At 39.2% G+C, this 18,547-nt stretch overlaps 1 protein-coding gene across 1 annotated transcript in view; it reads left to right on the top strand.

The window, feature by feature from the left end:
• Positions 1 to 432: 432 nt before the first annotated feature.
• Positions 433 to 18,547, top strand: part of SOS1 (SOS Ras/Rac guanine nucleotide exchange factor 1) — a 61,499-nt gene continuing 43,384 nt past the window's right edge. Inside the window, exons 1-6 of the mRNA XM_007435606.4 lie at positions 433 to 954; positions 8,349 to 8,474; positions 9,397 to 9,528; positions 11,768 to 11,932; positions 13,650 to 13,859; positions 18,330 to 18,473. Coding sequence (XP_007435668.1) covers positions 868 to 954; positions 8,349 to 8,474; positions 9,397 to 9,528; positions 11,768 to 11,932; positions 13,650 to 13,859; positions 18,330 to 18,473 — 864 coding nt within the window. The 5' untranslated portion in view covers positions 433 to 867. The remainder of the gene's footprint in view (positions 955 to 8,348; positions 8,475 to 9,396; positions 9,529 to 11,767; positions 11,933 to 13,649; positions 13,860 to 18,329; positions 18,474 to 18,547) is intronic.

Genomic DNA, 18,547 nt, shown 5'->3' on the forward strand with positions numbered 1-18,547 from the left:
TAACTGCACGGAAAACCACGCCTTCAGTTTCCTATAATTCCATAGAATCCACAATGTTCGTTTACTTTCAAACCAATTATATGGAGTCCAGTATTATTCCGCGTTGTTTTGTTTTGAATGTAGAGTACAGCGACGGATGACGCAGTCATGTGTCCTCCCCGCCGCAGGCGGCGCTCCGACAGATCTGCCCCTTCTTCCTTCCCCACCCACTTTCCAAAGCCCAAAACAGCTCTGCTCAAACATTCGGTTTTCGACTCTCGATCCTAGACTAAGAAGAGGTCGTGATTAGCTGACAGTCTTACTTCCGCACTCCAGAGGAAGAGGAAAAAGGAAAGCAAAGCGAACGACTTCCAAAGAATACGCTTCGGGAAAAAGAGGGAGTGACTGAACCCCCAAGTGCGCATGCCCAATCAGTCTTCGGGCTAACTGCGCACGCGCTGGCGGTTATAACCATCAGGACAAGGGAAGAATCCCGAGAGTTCAAAGCTGCGGTCGAGACCCTGCCCCTCCTTCCCCTGAGTAACCGTCATTTTCCTTTCGTTGTCGGTTTTCCCTTGGACCTTTTCAGTCACAGTACTGTCAGGGCGAGAGAAAGGATGTCCAGTGGAGTCTTGTCCCAGGCCGGCCCCGGCGCTGAGTGAGGCAAGGCCAGGCCGGGCGGCGGGTGACCGGGAAAGGGATGTCGCCTCCGTCCCCCGACGCTGGGTCTTGCCGCTGCCGCCTTCGGCGGCTCCCGCTGCCTCTGTCCTCCTCCGGTTCTGGTTGCCGCCTGCGACCGCCACTCCAAGCCCGGGAGCAACGTCGGGCTCGGCCCCAGCAGTGATTCCCGTCGCTTCCCCCCCCAGGGGGCGGGACGGGGTAGGCAAGATGCAGGCGGCGCCGCTGCAGTACGAGTTCTTCAGCGAAGAGAATGCACCCAAGTGGCGGGGTCTGCTTGTGCCCGCCCTGAAAAAGGTGAGAAGGGGTTAGCAGCCTCCTTCCAGAGCATGTTGGACTTACTATGCCTCTACAACCAGAGGCTGTAGATGAGGCCATGCAAGTTAGACAACGCGTGCGGGTATATGCTGTTATAGTGAGCGCCTGGGGTTTGATGGCTGTTGGCATTTAGTTGAGGTATCTGGTAATCTTCCATGGGAGAAGTTACCTATTCCCTATTTCTTGGATATACACCAGAGAATTGTGATAATCAGATGTCAGTGATTTCGGTACCTGCACCATCATCTTTTGGAAAGATCAGCTTGCACATTCTGCAAAATGTATGCTAGGCTGCAGTAGAAATCCATGCACTGATATGTGTTGAAAATAGCTTCCAGCAGTTTCTGGCCACAAAATAAATTAGTCTCTTGTATCTGCTTAGAGACGGGGAGGTGGGGGGAGAGAAAGAAAGAAAAAGAAATGAAGGAACTAAAAGAAAGTATGGAGAAACATAGCAAGAAGACTTTAAGACAAAGCAAGTAAGAGTATTTTCCAAACATTTAATTTCAGACTGATAGTAAATACATGTGTAAATAAACCACTATGTTAGAGATTATTAGGAAAGTTAAATAGCTTTGAGACATTGTCAAAAGAAAGATTATTTCAACTGTTTCTCAAAGTGGTGTTCCGCTTTGCTTTTATTAGGTCCATTCCTATATATTCTCTTATTTTAATATGAGAGCACATGAAACGGGTTTTGCTGAAACTAAATGGGTTTAGGATTAGTGGATGGGAGACCACTTGGAAATCTTACGTTTGGTACTTTGAATGCTATAATAAAAGGCATTACATAAATATATCGAATAATACATACTGTTCAAAAAATATGAGTATGTTCTCTTAGCCTAGCCACATATTTTACTCCCCTCTGTGTGTTTTTTTTTCAGACATGAATCATGTTTCATTCTAATTCTTTTTTAACTAGCACTTGCTAGCCTGATTTTACTCTCAGGTTATTCTGAATTAATCAGGTTAGTCTGAATTAAAGTTAGCAGTAATCATAGGTTTGTTACATCTAACTTTATCTTAACTGACATGTGAGGATGAAAAAGTTATAGGTTTTTGCTGTTACTTTGTTTATGTAAAGGACTGATTGTTTTCTATATATTACATATATATATATATATTACCACATGCATTGCATTTTCTTGATTGGAGCAATGATCTAAGATTAAGCATTTCAGAGCAATTGAGATTTAAATATGTCTGTTACATCAATGATTGTGCTTAAACCTTTATGCTCCAGTTGAAAAATGTAAGATAAATGTTTCAGCTTCTCCAGTTCATTTGTTTATTGAACATGCGTGAGTTGAATATTAGTGCAAGCTACATTTTACTTGGAGGAAGTGTTAATATTCCATAGAACATATCCAAATTACGTTTGCAGTGGAAATTAGGCTTTATTAAACTATGGTATTTCTTACTTAACTAGTATTGGGGGAGTATTTTTAATATTTTATTAATAGCATACAATTAGAAATGTAGCTCTCATGTAGGATAAGCATAGTGTTCTAAAACTATACATGTTTTAAATATTAATTTTTAGCTTCTAAATATATGAAGTATTATTCTTGAAGTTAACATTTAGTTTATTATTTTAAAAATTGAAAACCTTTTCAACTGTTAAACTTGTGCACCTAAAATTATTGGATAAAAGTGTAATAGGCAGTAGGAATAATAAGTTTCTCTTGAAATGAACTACAGGACACCAAGTGTACTATCTTGAAAATATTAACATAGGAAGCACTGCAGTGTCTATACAGAATCTGTCAAGGTTTTAGCAAATCTTGCCTTAATTGCAAATGAGTTTGAATGCTGTTTTATGCAGTCCACACAAGCTGCTGAGCTATCCAGAAATTGAAACTTTTCTGTGCCATCCAAATGGGAGATTGTTATTTATGTCTCCCTTTACAAACCAACTGTCATAAACTAGAAAGAAAGAAATCCCACTTTGTAAACCTGGCTTATAAATGAAGTCAAAAACTAAGCACAATAGTTCAGACAGCACTGGAAGTTTTGAGTTCCTGACACTTGATTTAGCATTTTTTCAGAAAGCACCATTTTTTGGATATGCATACTTTGAATAATAATAATTGATTAAATGTACAGTCAGGTCCAGAAATATTGGGACATCAACACAATTCTAACATCTTTGGCTCTATACACCACCACAATGGATTTGGAATGAAACAAACACAATGTGCTTTAACTGCAGACTGTCAGCTTTAATTTGAGGGTATGTACATCCAACTCAGGTGAACGGTGTAGGAATTACAACAGTTTGCATATGTGCCTCCCACTTGTTAAGGGACCAAAAGTAATGGGACAGAATAATAATCATACATCAAACTTTCCCTTTTTAATACTTGGTTGCAAATCCGTTGCAGTCAATCACAGCCTGAAGCCTGGAACGCATAGACATCACCAGATGCTGGGTTTCATCCCTGGTGATGCTCTGCCAGGCCTCTACTGCAACTGTCTTCAGTTCCTGCTTGTTCTTGGGGCATTTTCCCTTCAGTTTTGTCTTCAGCAAGTGAAATGCATGCTCAATGGGATTCAGGTCAGGTGACTGACTTGGCCATTGCATAACATTCCACTTCTGTCCCTTCAAAAACTCTTTGGTTGCTTTTGCAGTATGCTTTGGGTCATTGTCCATCTGTACTGTGAAGCGCCGTCCAATGAGTTCTGTAGCATTTGGCTGAATGTGAGCAGATAATATTGCCTGAAACACTGCAGAATTCATCCTGCTACTTTTGTCAGCAGTCACATCATCAATAAATACAAGAGAACCAGTTCCATTAGCAGCCATACATGCCCACGCCATGACACTACCACCACCATGCTTCACTGATGAGGTGGTATGCTTAGGATCATGAGCCGTTCCTTTCCTTCTCCATACTCTTCTCTTCCCATCACTCTGGTACAAGTTGATCTTGGTCTCATCTGTCCATAGGATGTTGTTCCAGAACTGTGAAGGCGTTTTTAGATGTCGTTTGGCAAACTCTAATCTGTCCTTCCTGTTTTTGAGGCTCACCAATGGTTTACATCTTGTGGTGAACCCTCTGTATTCACTCTGGTGAAGTCTTCTTTTGATTGTTGACTTTGACACACATACACCTACCTCCTGGAGAGTGTTCTTGATCTGGCCAACTGTTGTGAAGGGTGTTTTCTTCACCAGGGAAAGGATTCTTCGGTCATCCACCACAGTTGTTGTCCGTTGTCTCCCGGGTCTTTTGGTGTTGCTGAGCTCACCGGTGCGTTCCTTCTTTTTGAGAATGTTCCAAACAGTTGTTTTGGCCACACCTAATGTTCTTGCTATCTCTCTGATGGGTTTGTTTTGTTTCTTCAGCCTAATGATGGCTTGCTTCACTGATAGTGACAGCTCTTTGGATCTCATCTTGAGAGTTGACAGCACCAGATTCCAAATGCAAATAGCACACTTGAAATGACCTCTGGGCCTTTTATCTGCACATTGTAATTGGGGTACTGAGGGAATATCACACACCTGGCCATGGAATAGCTGAGAAGCCAATTGTCCCATTACTTTTGGTCCCTTAACAAGTGGGAGGCACATATGCAAATTATTGTAATTCCTATACCGTTCACCTGAGTTGGATGTACATACCCTCAAATTAAAGCTGACAGTCTGCAGTTAAGGCACATTGTGTTTGTTTCATTCCAAATCCATTGTGGTGGTGTATAGAGCCAAAGATGTTAGAATTGTGTCGATGTCCCAATATTTCTGGACCTGATTGTATATGCTGCTCTACTCCCAATGGCTCTGTCATGTATAAATATCACCTGTTTCATTAGATTTCTCTTTGCTTCTTGTTTATTTCTAATTTGATCTTCAGTGAAGTTGTCTTAATGAGAAATAACATTCATACTGTTTGTTTACAGGTAGTCCTTATTTAGCTATCACAATTGGGCAACTCAGTTGTTAAGCGAAGCAATCACTAAGTGAAACGACCATGTTTATGATCTTACTTCAACTTTACTTTGCTTTACAGACCTGCAAAGGTTGTAAACGCAAGGATTGGTTGCAAAGTTTCTTTTTCATCACCATCATAACTGAACAGTGGCTAAACAAGGCAGTCACTAAATGAGGACTACTTGTATTTGTATTTTATTTATTTGTTAGCTTTATAGACTGCCTTTCCTTCAGGAGCACAATACGGTGTACACTGTGGTCCCTTCTCCAAATTTTTTCCCACAGTAGTTCTATGACATAGAATGGGCTGAGAGAACAATTCACCCAAAGTCACCCAATAAAACCTCTGTGGCTGAGGGTAGACTTGAATGTGGGTCTACATAGTCCCTATCCAACATCTTAAATGTTACATTATAGTGGCTATCTGTAAGTTCTAAGTTAAATTCATACCTATGGTAGTGTGGTACTGAATTTTGATGCTATTGAAATATAATCTAATTCTGGAATAGTTTAGTTGTAATTCAGAAATGTTTTAAATATATAAATACAAATACTTGTATGTATATTTAAGCTCTTACTGGCTGTTCTGTCATGTTAGCTTTTAGCTATGTAATATTACTGCCATGACAAATTTATCTATTCAGTTGTCTCCTTTTATTTGCCAGCCACATTACTCAGTGTAATTAGTTATGTTTATTTAGAAGTCTTAGTGTAAGTCCTACTCACTAACAAATGTGTAATTGATGCCTCTAGATTGCAGAAATTAAGCCTCAGTTTCTAATTTGGACAAAGAACCCAAATAGAGATTAACTTTGGCAAGGGAGGAGGAAGTGAAACCCCAAGCTGTGGTGTATGTCTGTTTTAACTGTAAGGAACCTCATACAGTACTGTAATGATCTTTGTGTTGATCTCTGTGCTGTGCTCCAGTTTGCTAGATGATAGATATTTGTTGAACTGTATAGAGAAAAATGATGTATACAAAACATGAGTAGTAGTGCAAGGAAGATGTAGTGATGGCCATTAGCAGAGAAAGGAATAGAGGAATAGTTCTCCTTCATTCCCAGCTTTGCTGGTATTTGCTGACCTAGGCAGTAAGTGAGGAGCAATTTCACTGGACTTCTCAGCCACGTGCATGGTTGTGTTTTAAGCATCCTCCCATTGGAAGCAAGGGATGTAGATTAGCTGTACTGTATCCAAATTGGCTTAACTGGTGAGTCGAACAGTTTGAATTCAGCTAAGCTGTCTAATTACCAAGTATCCTTCATGCACTTATGCACCTATCACTGATAGGAACTTCCAGTTTTCCAAATTCTTGGCAAATGAAACATGCTGTATTAGTGGAGCCTCCATCTTCTACTCTCTCAGAGGAGCATCTCTGCAATTTCCTACTTATGTCTACCATAATTTAGACAAATTTAGAGCTGCACTTTTAGGTAGCTTTTAAAAGAATTGGAGAAGAGTGAATAATCTTTTCAGGGTGATGACTGCTATTGCATATTTTGCCAGGACATATTAAATGATTGAAATTTGTGAGGTCTAGGGATCTCTGGAGATCTCATACAAAAACACTGATAACTTACAAGATCTGACTTCATAAATTTTATGTATATATGTGTACAGGAGATCTAGCCATTAGATACACATATGGGAGATTGATTTGTAAATTAAATAGGACCTCATGTACAGAGGTAATAATCCTGTGAGAAGGAGCTGTTTGAGACAAGTTAGCAGGTAATCCTCACCTTTATTTTCTGCTTGTGAGGTTCTTTAAATATCTGATTGGCCAGTGTTGAAGGCAGAGTGCTTAATGGATCCTTTATTCATATGTGATACTAAGCTATTGTTTGTTTAATGATGGCACATTTAATAAGTATCAAAACCAAATAAGCCACTTCTGGCTTAGTATGTTCTGTCATCAAACAATAGCTTTTGAATCTCCTTTGTCCATGAAATAAAGAGGAGGAGGTTCTGAACCAGATATTGTTGTCTGAATTAGACTAGTATCTGATTCTGACTATTTCTTGTTTGCCTCAGATACCAGTTTTTTTCATCAGATGTGTACACATAAAACAAAGGGTTGTGCTAACATGAGGTAGGAAGGAGGCTCTGGCAAACCACTTCCGAAAACAGTTGCCTTGAAAACTGCAAGGACTCGTCCAAGCAGTCACTGCAGGGTCAGCAATGACTGAGCGCAGACAAAAAAAAAAAAAAAACATGAGAAGTTGAGCCTTTTTGTAGTCTGCATTGCAATTAAGAGCATATGATTTTTACATCTCTAAATATTTATGAAACTTGAGAATTGAAAGCAGTGTCATTTTATGATTAAACAAATATGCATTGTGGTATTTTAGATATCTTGATATTTTTTGTAGGTAAGCAGATTATGCATCTAAAAAAATAGCTAATTTTTAGTCAAAGTGAAACCTATAGGAAAATGAATTAATGCAGTAACTGTGTTTATAAGCATTAGAAAGTATAAATGAATATTGAGATTTACTGCTGTTTCAAAATACTAGTGTAATTTTATATTCTTAGCCTTGTCTCTAAAAGTAAGAATTCCTTTGTTTTTTTTCACATGTACTCAATGTTTTTTCCAGATAAATAAAACTAAACTATATTAGCATATTACTAATATCCTTTATGACATTGTGTACAATGGTGCTTAAAAGTTTGTGAACCCATTTGCATTTTCAATATTTCTGCATAACTTAGGGTGATGTTTAAGGGTTCCCACCACTTCCACTTTAACAAGGTTGCTGAACTATCTCTTCAGATCATGTGTTTTATTCCCTATCCCACCCTCTGAAATTTTCTTACCCAGCAAAAACTAAAATATAGAGTACTTAAATGCTTAACCTTACATTTCATAATATATAACCTATGTTGATTTTTAGATATAGCTTATTTCATGTTTTAAAAATAATGAAAGATATGGATATCTGTATTAATCCAAAATTTCCTTTTCCCTGATACTTCATTATTTCAAGAAATAAACTTGAGTACCCAGAATGTTTTTTTCTGACAGTTTTTAATATGCAAATCTCAGGCATTTGAATTATAATTGGAAATGGTATTCTGTAAAAGAAATATGTTAATCACTTTGGCTGCTGGTTTAAGGTGGCCAAGTCAAAGTTTGGTTCTAACTCCAAACACTCCCTCTAAACACTTTCTTTCCTTTCCATTCTATCTCATCCAATGAGATCATAGCTGGTTAAATCTGAATCAGTAACTTTTGATGCACAGTTCTTACTCTTGACTGTAATGTTACTTTCATTCTTTGTGCCGCTTTTTCCTTTCTACAGTTCAAACAACCTCTTGATCTCTACAGTCTGAATCTAAAGTTCTTAATATACCTTCTGTGGGCCACCAGGCTGTCAGCACTGTCTTGTTTAAATTTTTATACTTATTTTTCTTGAGTTCAATTATTTGATGTTGAATATAGGTCCAGATGCAAGTCCACCCTAAACTATCATCTACAGAAGATGCTTTGCAGTATGTTGAGGAGTTAATTCTGCAGTTGCTAAACATGCTGTGCCAAGCTCAGCCAAGAAGTTTCTTGGATGTAGAGGTACCACTTGTAATTCATTGTGCAACTCATTATACATTATTGATATTCTTCTTGGTGATATATTAAGAAATACCTATAATTCATCTTTAAGTTATGGATACTTGAATTAAAAATATTTATGTATTGAATTGTTTTGAAATTTTGATTTAATTTGACCACGCTGCATTGTTCTTTTCCACTGTTACATTGTAAGTTTCTTTGGCACAAGTATGTTATGAAGCAGCAGCATATAAATAAATTGGGTTTGACTTCATTAGAGTGCGTTGGTATCTATGACTGCAGGATATACTAAAAAAACAGACCAGCAATTTTCACTACTGCAGAATTTTGCAGTTAGGATGTAAACTGATTTGAATATGTGTAATCATATTCTGAAGAAAATTGTATTGGCTGCTATTCACTTCTGAGCATAATTCTAAATAATTGTTCATATCTTAATATTCCAAATACCTTAAGTCCTAAAGACCTTAAGATTATTTCCCCCATGTTAGCCCATCTGTGCATTAAAATAATTGGATGAGGCCCTTCTCTTAGTATCTTTGGTAAGGGAAATGTATAATGAAGGCATTCTTTGATGATATTGCAGGTCTGAAACACTCCCTTGAAGGGATATTTGTCTAATGCCATCATAGCTGTATTTTTTTAAGTTGACAAATGAAACTGTTCTTATTTACCTATCTTTTTAATTGGCTATCATGTGATATACTTTTAGCTGGCTAGGCTCTATCCTATTATATTTTTGGATTGAATAATTTGCTATACATTTTACTGTTCATTGTGTTTTGTAGGTGAAGGGAGATATAAACATTAAAATGTTTTTTCTCCCCCAGCCCCCAAAAGTAGCTTTAGTTACTTAGGACATGGTAATTTAAAGAGTTCTACTGTTTATATATTTAGCTGTACTTCCTCTGTGTGTTACAAGGATCGTGTCCAAAAAAGTTTTCCCCATCCGATTGATAAATGGGCAATAGCTGATGCACAGTCTGCCATTGAAAAGAGGAAGCGGAGAAACCCACTATTTCTTCCAGTAGAAAAAATTCATCCACTCTTAAAAGTAAGTAATATAAACACAGTGTATAAGATATTACAAAATAATAGATTAGCCTTTTTTTCAAATAACCAGTGATATTTTGAAAGAGAAACCAATTTCTTTAAAATTATAAATAGAATTTCTTTCTAAGTCCATCTAGATCTTCTCTAAGCAATTCTAATTAATAAAGATTGCAATTAGGTCTCTGCTTATTTTAACTGTCATTAGTAGCCAGTCATAAACTTTGACTGTCAATATGCTGCTTCTCCCATTATTCAGATGAGGATTATGTAATGGAGAACTTGGAGGTCCAACAAAGCAAAGATCAGGCATTATCCCTGCCCTTGCTCAGGCTGTGAAAAGGGTTTCTTCCTTGTAACATGTGTCTATGACACATGATACTTGGAAACCTGGAACACTTCAACTGAAAAAATCGTTACCTTGCCATAACTCTGGAGAAAAGCTAGGGTTCATAACATCATAGAGTTGGAAGTGATCTCAGAGGTCATGTAGTCCAACCACCTGTTCAGTGCAGGATCTATTAAAACATTTTGGATAGATGGCTATCCATCCTCTGCTTGAATAATTCCAGCAAAGGGGAAATAATACTTCATGTTGCAACCTGTTCTACTGGTTGACAGTTCTGTGATACTTCTCTGAAAGAAGTAAGTGAAATTATGGACATGGCTCTGTTCCAAGGCATGGGGCTAATGTGGGTGTGATCTATTGGTCAGGCCCCCATCATATTCTTAGTTTGTACAGTCTGCTCTCTTTCTTGTTCTGGTTGCTTTAGTCTGGGCTGCCTGTTTATGTGGGTTTTAATTGTTTTAACTGTTCCACAGTACTCTTTTTTATTGATTTTGTAAGCCACTCAGAATCTTCTGGAGTGGGTGGCCATATTAAATAAATTAAATTAAACCTATTTTCATAAGCAGTACAGATGGAAAATAATATACATTCTTAGGTGCCAGTATAAATGTTAGCATTTAGGCACCTTGGATTCTGAAAACATGAATAATTAGCTGTTACATGTTCAGTATACATCCATGAGTTATATCAAAAAAATTAAACTGTCTTAGCATTTAACTAAAAATACAATGTGATACTAAAAACTCATATGCTGTTGTCACTACCATGCCATCTAAGTCACTGTACTTAGTTCTATAAAACACTAATACCAAATACTTGATTAAATAGTAGAGCATCCAATACTGAACATCCAAATTCTGGGTTATATTTGGGACTGCCTGTTCCCAAGGGTATTTGCCCATCCCACATGCTCCAAAAGAGAGAGCGTGCTCTGGGCATCAGCTTGTGAGACCCAGGTGTACCTTCTCAGTGATGGCCCCTGGTCTTTGGAATGACTCCCCACCCTATCCTACCCTTGAGATATGGTTGGGCCTGATCTTGCAGGAAGTCATTTAAGACCTGAGCTGTCTCTGGGTGCTGGGGTCAGGATGAGTAAAACTCCCAGTTGGTGAGTAGAGTAGAGTATTTTTATTTTATTTATTTATTATTAAATTTGTACGCCCCCCATCTTCTGCAAAAGGGTGACTCTGGGTGGCTCACAGTTAAAATCAAAAACCCCATCAACAATTAAAAATACCCCATAAGTAATTAAATTAATCCATTAAAAAGCAAGTATAAAAAACAGACCCTGTACATAGTATATTTTAACATAGTTCTGATCACCATGTTATTGTCTTATTTGGTCTTTAATAGTCTGTGCTGCATTTGATTAGTTCTTATATGCCACCCTGAGTTGCATTGCCTGAGTTGGGGAGCCATATAAATGCTTCAAATAAATAAATACTTCTGTTAGCATCAGCCAAATTACAAGGAGTGCAAGCTTTAGAATACTTCATATTCTTCATAAATGAAGTGGTGTAAAAACCAGAAGATGAAACAAAATCCAAAAATTAGACCTGACTTAGAGCTTACATTCAAGGTGAAGATTGGAGAATGAATTAATCATCAGAAAGTATCATGTTGCACTTAGTGTCATGAGAAAAGAAGTAAAAAATGAATCCCATTTTATGAAAACTTTAAAAACAGACTTTCAGAAATAAAGAGTACGCCTTTGCTCCTTTGACCCCCATGGTGCACTCTCGCTATGATTCCTCTGGCACCCACTGGAAACTAAATAAATTTATGGAGCTGTCCATGTTTTTCTTTGCCTTGGCTGAATAATTTTCCATATTTAAATGTATACATTTATTGTGTCTGTGTATAATGAAATGTTAAAATAAGTTATCTCTTTCAGGAAGTCCTGGGATATAAAGTTGACCATCAAGTATCTGTTTACATCGTAGCTGTATTAGAATACATTTCTGCAGATATCTTAAAATTGGTTGGAAACTATGTACGAAATATAAGACATGATGAAATTACTAAACAGGACATCAAAGTGGCAATGTGTGCTGATAAGGTATATACAATCATATCTGTAGCTATGTCAGCTTGGAACTAGCTGAACTTAGCCATGAACAGAATGGGCTTTTGAGAATGGAAGTAGGAAATTGATTTTTCTCACTAGTTTCTCTTAGCATGATCTCTCATGCTAATCCTGAGAATATCTCAGTCCTTTGCAGCAATTTTTCAAGAGGCTACAGCTTAAAGAGGAAATGAAAATCTCCTCTGCTCCTTCCATTGCTTCAGTTAGTGGTTTATGGTACTGATGTGCCAATCAGTATTTCTGAATGAAATGTTTTAAAAGAATCTTGAGATTCTGACTGTTGCACTGTTCTGTATAACTACAGGTAGTCCTCAACTTACAACCACAGTTGGGACCAGAATTTCCATCGCTAAGCAATGCAGTTGTAAAGCACAACGTTGCATGACTACGTTGCTTAGCGATGGCATTTCAGGCAGTCACAGTTGCTGTCGTAAGCCCAAGACACACGGGTCATTAAGTGGAAAGAGGCGGGAATCAGGTAAGGAGCACAAGGGTACTGCAGGGGGGTGGGGGAAGCCTGGGAGGGCCAGCACAGGCTGCGCGTGAGTTGAGGGAGGAGGATGCTGCAATACAGCATGAACTCAAGAAGGCCAGGGAAAGAATACACTGTGGCTTAGGGGCTTCTTGGCACACCACAACTTTGGAGCTGCAAGCTTTTTGCAGCCCCAGAGTCACAGCACACCAGGAAGCCCCTTTGCACCATGCCGCTGGGCAGGCTGGGGCTGGGCTGGGCTTCAGGCAATGCAAAGGACTTCCTAGCGTGCCATGGCTCTGAGGCTGCAAAAAGCCGCAGAGCTGCAGCACACCAGGAAGCCCCTTTGCACCACACTGCTGGGCCAGGCTGGGGCTGGGCTTTGCCCAGGAAACCCCAGGCATCCCAGCCACAGTCGCCCTCACCACCTTGCACTCCATGGCCCCTGGTGATGTTTGCCGTCTTCTTGCTCCCACTGCTGATGAGGGGTGCCCAACCTGGCCCTTCGCGAGGCAGCTGCTGGCCACACAAGGCCTTCTTCCCCAGGTCTTGCGAGGAAACAGCCATGCATGACCTTGGGAAGAAGGCCTTGTGTGGCCAGCAGCTGCCTCATGAAGGACCAGGCATGCATGCTTGGTCAGCAGCAGGAGCAAGAAGATGGCGAAGATCAGCTTGAGCAGCGGGGGCTGCGGAATGCAGGGTGCCAAAAGGACATAGATGCGGGGGAGATAGGTGGATGGGAGGAGTTGAAGCACCCCTGTGGTGGTAAGTGTGACAGGCTGCCAAGCACACGAATTTTGATCACTTGACCGCGGGGGCACTACAACGGCTGTAACTTCAGGAGCTGGTTGTAAGTCCCTTCATTCAGCGCCATTGTAACTTTGAATGGTCACTGAACGAATGGTCGTAAGTCAAGGACTACCTGTAAGACCTTAACAGATTTCTTAAGTGACAAATGAGATTGTGATGAAATACTGACTTGAATTATGTTTACTTAAAGTGAGGTGTCACTGCTAGTTTTAAAAGTTTCCTTTTCCTTCTGCTCGTATAATCCTCAGATAACTACTTACCTTATAGATTGTTAGTTTTCACACTAACAGTTTAATATTGGACCAAATATTTGGTGGTTTAACAAACTTATACCTTAATATGATTGCACATTTCAATATATTGTCGTCTTTGTCATATGGTGTTAAGATCTTCCTCTTTTTCAAACAGGTATTGATGGATATGTTCCATCAAGATGTAGAGGATATTAGTACACTGACGTTATCTGATGAAGAACCCTCCACATCAGGGGAACAAACCTACTATGATCTTGTAAAGTCATTCATGGCAGAGGTTCGACAATATATAAGGGAGCTGAATCTCATAATAAAAGTTTTTAGAGAACCTTTTATTACCAATCCAAAACTGTTTTCAGGTCATGTAAGTACTTTGAATTTATTTTTATATATTACAAATTTGTTAGTGTTATTTGGGAAAAATACTTTTTTATTTCATTAGAGGACTAAATTAGGAGAAAATATAATAAGCATGAGCATCTTAAAACCTATCTATCTATCCATCCATTTTTAAAGTTATAGTATAGCCACTTAGGACCCACATTCTGTTGGCTGTCTACATATATACAAACTATTTTATTGCATGTGTATGCCAGCTTCCTTCTAGAGCTGAGTTATAGTGACCCCAATCAGTTGAACCTTCTAGAAGTCAAGTGAAGCTTTTAGAGTTCCTTGAGAGTTTGAACAGCTTTGGGGAGAGAGGTGATCCTACTGACATTATCAAAAGCATTTTGAACGTACAAATATATAAAAATCATAATTAAAGGCTCTTGAATCAATTTAGCCATCATGGCATAAGAGGACCTGTTTACTTTGCTTAAAAAAACAGAAAGAAAGACTATAAAGCAAAAACAAAACAACCCCTCTTCCAAAAAGAAAAAAAACCCTAACCAGAAAGCAAAGACATTTTCATGGTAGAGGGAAGGAAGAGATAGAGTCCCTCAGGGCTCTGTGTGGGGACTGGTGCTTTTTATTTTGTTCATAAATGATCTAAGCTTGGTAGTGAGTTAGGCGAGTTGTGGATGATACTAAACTATTCAAGATGGTACAAACCAGAGGTTATTGTGAAGAACTCCAGAAACCAGGTAAATGGTCAATCAGATGGCAAATACAGTTAATTTTAAGTGTTTAGAGAGTGATGCATAAAGGGGCCAAAAAGCTTTACCAATACCAGAGAGCCAGTTTGGTGTAGTGATTAAGGTGCTAGCATAGAAACCAGGAGACTGTGAGTTCTAGGCCTCCCTTAAGCATGAAAGCTGGCTGGGTGACTTTGGGCCAGTCACTCAGCCCAACCCACCTCACAGGGTTGTGGTTGTGGGGAAAAATAGATGGAAGGATTATTAGGTATGTTTGTCCCCTTGAGTTGACCAGAGAGAGAGAGAGAGGCAGGAATAATCATAATCATAATATTGAGTTGTTTGTAACTAACATATAGCGGAATTAAAATGCCAATTCAGTGTGTGAAAGCTGTGAACAAGACAAATTTTCTAGGAGATCACTAGGTAAGGGTTTGAAAATAAAATTGTCAACCTTGTATCTGTGTCTCTGTGGTACATTTACATCTCAAATGCAGACTGGTCACCACATTTGAAAAAGTCTATAGAACTGGGAAAAGTGCGCAGGAGGACAATCAGAATTATCAGCAGGTCAAACGCTTTCTCTGTGGGAAAAGGTTAGAACGTTTGGGACTCTTTACCATGGAGAATAGGTACCGGGGGGGGGGCATGATTGAAGTGTATAAAGGCAAGTAGTGCATGGAGAGAGTGGACAGATTTTCTCCTTTTCTCAGAACACTGGGACCAGAGATCAGTCAGTAAAGCTGAACAGAAGGAAATTTAGAGCAGACAAAAGGAAGTACTTCTTTACATAGCATATAATTAGCTTATAGAATTCATTAGCAAAGTTGTGATGATAAATGCTATTTTTGTATGGCTTTAAAAGAGAATTAAATAAATTACTGAAGGACAGGTCCATCAGAGCTGATAGTTTTAAATACTTAGTGTTCCCTCTGGATTGAAGGGAGTATTCCTCCAAATGCCGGTTGCAAAGAAACAGTAGTGGGAGGATATATTCCCACATCTGGTTGGCCAGGGTGGGAACTGAAAAGCTGGACTACAGTAGGGCTTGATCTGATCCAGCAGAACTATGTTGTTATGTTCCTACTTCCTATTTGGAATTGTGAAGTAAAGAGCAATCCTACCCTATCCCCAATCCTTGGCTCTTATTAAAGGCAGTGAAGAGTTGAGTATAATTGGAGCCACCATTTGTCCTGCTTTTTTTTTTTCTTTATCATTGCACAGTTGCCTTTAAGAAGTAGTTTCTTGTCACAAATTCCTTTCAACACTGTTTCTGTGAATCAGTAGGCTAACTATGGGCATATCATTACATAATTTTATTGGTAATAGTTCATATTTTTAACACTGAGGGCCAATTGAATACTGTAAAAGGACTAAAATATTATGGTGGGCTTTCTTTTGAGGCAATTTCTTGCCGAAAAGGTGGCTATAAATACATATAAGAGTGCAGTTAATATTAAAACATAAAAATGTCCAACAAATTATGTCATTCAAATCTATTCCACATTTCTTCCATTATATATATTTACATACATATACATATATTCATTCATTCATTCATTCATTCACAAGGACTGAATACGAGTACAAGTTCAAGAGTGGAACTACCATCAGCCACCTCCTCTACATGGATGACATCAAGCTGTATGCTAAGAGTGAAAGAGATATCGACTCACTGATCCACTTGACATGGATCTACAGTGAGGACATTGGGATGTCATTCATACTGGAGAATTGTGGCCGGATGATAGTAAGGAGAGGGCAGGTAGTTAAGGCTGATGGGGTAGAACTACCAGTGGGACACATAGCAGACAGAGAGACCAGCTACAAGTACCTTGGTATCCCACAGTCACGTGGGAACCACGATGAGGCAAGGAAGACAGCAACATCCAAGTATCACCAAAGGATAAGACAGGTCCTGAAGAGCCAGCTCAAAGGGAAGAAGAAGATCCATGCCATCAACATGTAGGCCCTCCAGTCATCAGATACCCTGCCATTATAGTGAGCTGGCCAGAGGAGGACATGGATGCTGCCAGTGTGAAGACCCAGAAGCTCCTCACAATATACGGAGGTTTCCATCCCAAGTCCAACACCTAGAGACCGTATACCAGCTGGAAAGAGGGTGGGCGGGGTCTGGTGAGTGTCAAAGCCACTGACCTGGATGAAACCGAGAGCATCCAGGGGTACATCAGTAAGATGATACCCAAAGATGAGCTGCTGAGAGAATGCCTGAGGTAGCAGCAGACATGAGAAAAAGTTCAAGTGGAGGAAATGCCATGGCAAGACAAGCCCCTGCATGGGATGTACCATTGACAGCTGAGGTAGTTGATATTGGGAAATCCTATCAGTGGCTGGAAAGGGCTGGACTAAAAGGCAGCACTGACCATAGCAGCACAAGAACAGATACTAAGCACCAGATCCATAGAAGCAGGGGTCTACCACACTAGACAGGACCCAAGGTGCAGATTGTGCAAAGAGACAGTCCAACGCATAGTGGCAGATGTAAGATGCAGGCAGGAACAGCAAACACTGAACAGCACAACCAAGTAGCTGGCATTGTGTACAGGAATATCTGCACAGTGTATGGGCTAGTCCCTCCCAAGTCCAGATGGGAGATTCCACAGAAGGTCATGGAGAAAAACAGGGCTAAGTCCTGTGGGACTTCCAGATCCAGATGGACAGGCAGGTACTGGCCAGTCAACCAGTCATCATGGTAGTAGACAAGGACCAGAAGTGATAGATGTAGCAGTGCCAAGTGACAGCAACTTCAGAAAGAAGGAATATGAGAAGCTGGAGAGGTACCAGAGCCTGAAGGAAGAACTAGAGAGGATGTGGAAAGTAAAGGCTAAAGTGGTCCCAGTGGTGGTAGGAGCACTCAGGGCTTGGACTCCTAAACTGGGAGAGTGGCTCCAACAGATCCCAGGAACAACATCAGAATTCTCTGTCCAGAAGAGTGCAGTGCTAGGAACAGCTAAGATACTGCACAGAACCCTCAAAGTCCCAGGCCTCTGGTAGAGGACCCGAGATTGAGGAAGACACATACCACCCATAGGGGTGAGAGGGGATTTTTTTTTTTTTTTTACCATACACAATTAATATAATTCTTATAGAGATAGTAATAAAAAAAAGCATTCTGGATGAGTATAGCTTCCCATAAATGTTTGTTTCATCATAGTTCCTAAATTGCTAATATGTAGCATAGTAGTAAAGAAATAAAGCTGAATCTATACAAATAATCTTCCATGAAATGTTATAACTCTCACACACGTACACAAAACATCCTGTATGGAATAAAGTATTTGGATGTTTTGTATTTCTCCTTAATTGTTAAAGGTATATGATACCAGTTATAAATTAGTAGTACTCAAGTTTCATTAGTTAGTTGTACCAGAATTTATGCATTTGTGATTGACTCTTGGCTAAAGAAAGCTAGATTACTAACCATGAGTTGAAAAAAAACTTTTCTCTCTTTTTTTTCCTCTTGCTCATCTGAATTTTAAGTACAGATGTAATTAAAGGACAGAATCTGAAGAGCCTTGTGCCTAAGGTGGAAGAGTGTCTTTGTGCAGACTGTGTATAGAGCAATGAGATAAATGGTGAAAGTTGAATATGAAAGCCCATTATGTGGAGTATTATTTCATTATTTCCTGTATAGAATAATAATCAACAATAATCAATTCCTATAATCAACAAACTTAATATTTAGATATCTCAATTCCTACTTCCAGATACTATTGATCAATACTTTTGTTTTGCAGGATGTAGAGAATATATTCAGCCGAGTATCAGATATTCATGAACTTAGTGTGAAGTTGCTAGGCCATATTGAAGATACAGTAGAAATGACTGATGAAGGCAGTCCCCATCCATTAGTAGGAAGCTGTTTTGAAGATTTAGCTGAGGTAAATATTATTTATGAATGGTCTATTATGGTCTGTTTTCTTGTTCTTCTGATCTTGGGTGCATCATACATAAA

The sequence above is a fragment of the Python bivittatus genome, unplaced genomic scaffold, assembly GCF_059951505.1.
Source record: "Python bivittatus isolate LINGU-HERP-01145 unplaced genomic scaffold, Pbiv_v1 ctg000020_np1212, whole genome shotgun sequence".
Lineage (NCBI taxonomy): Eukaryota > Metazoa > Chordata > Lepidosauria > Squamata > Pythonidae > Python > Python bivittatus.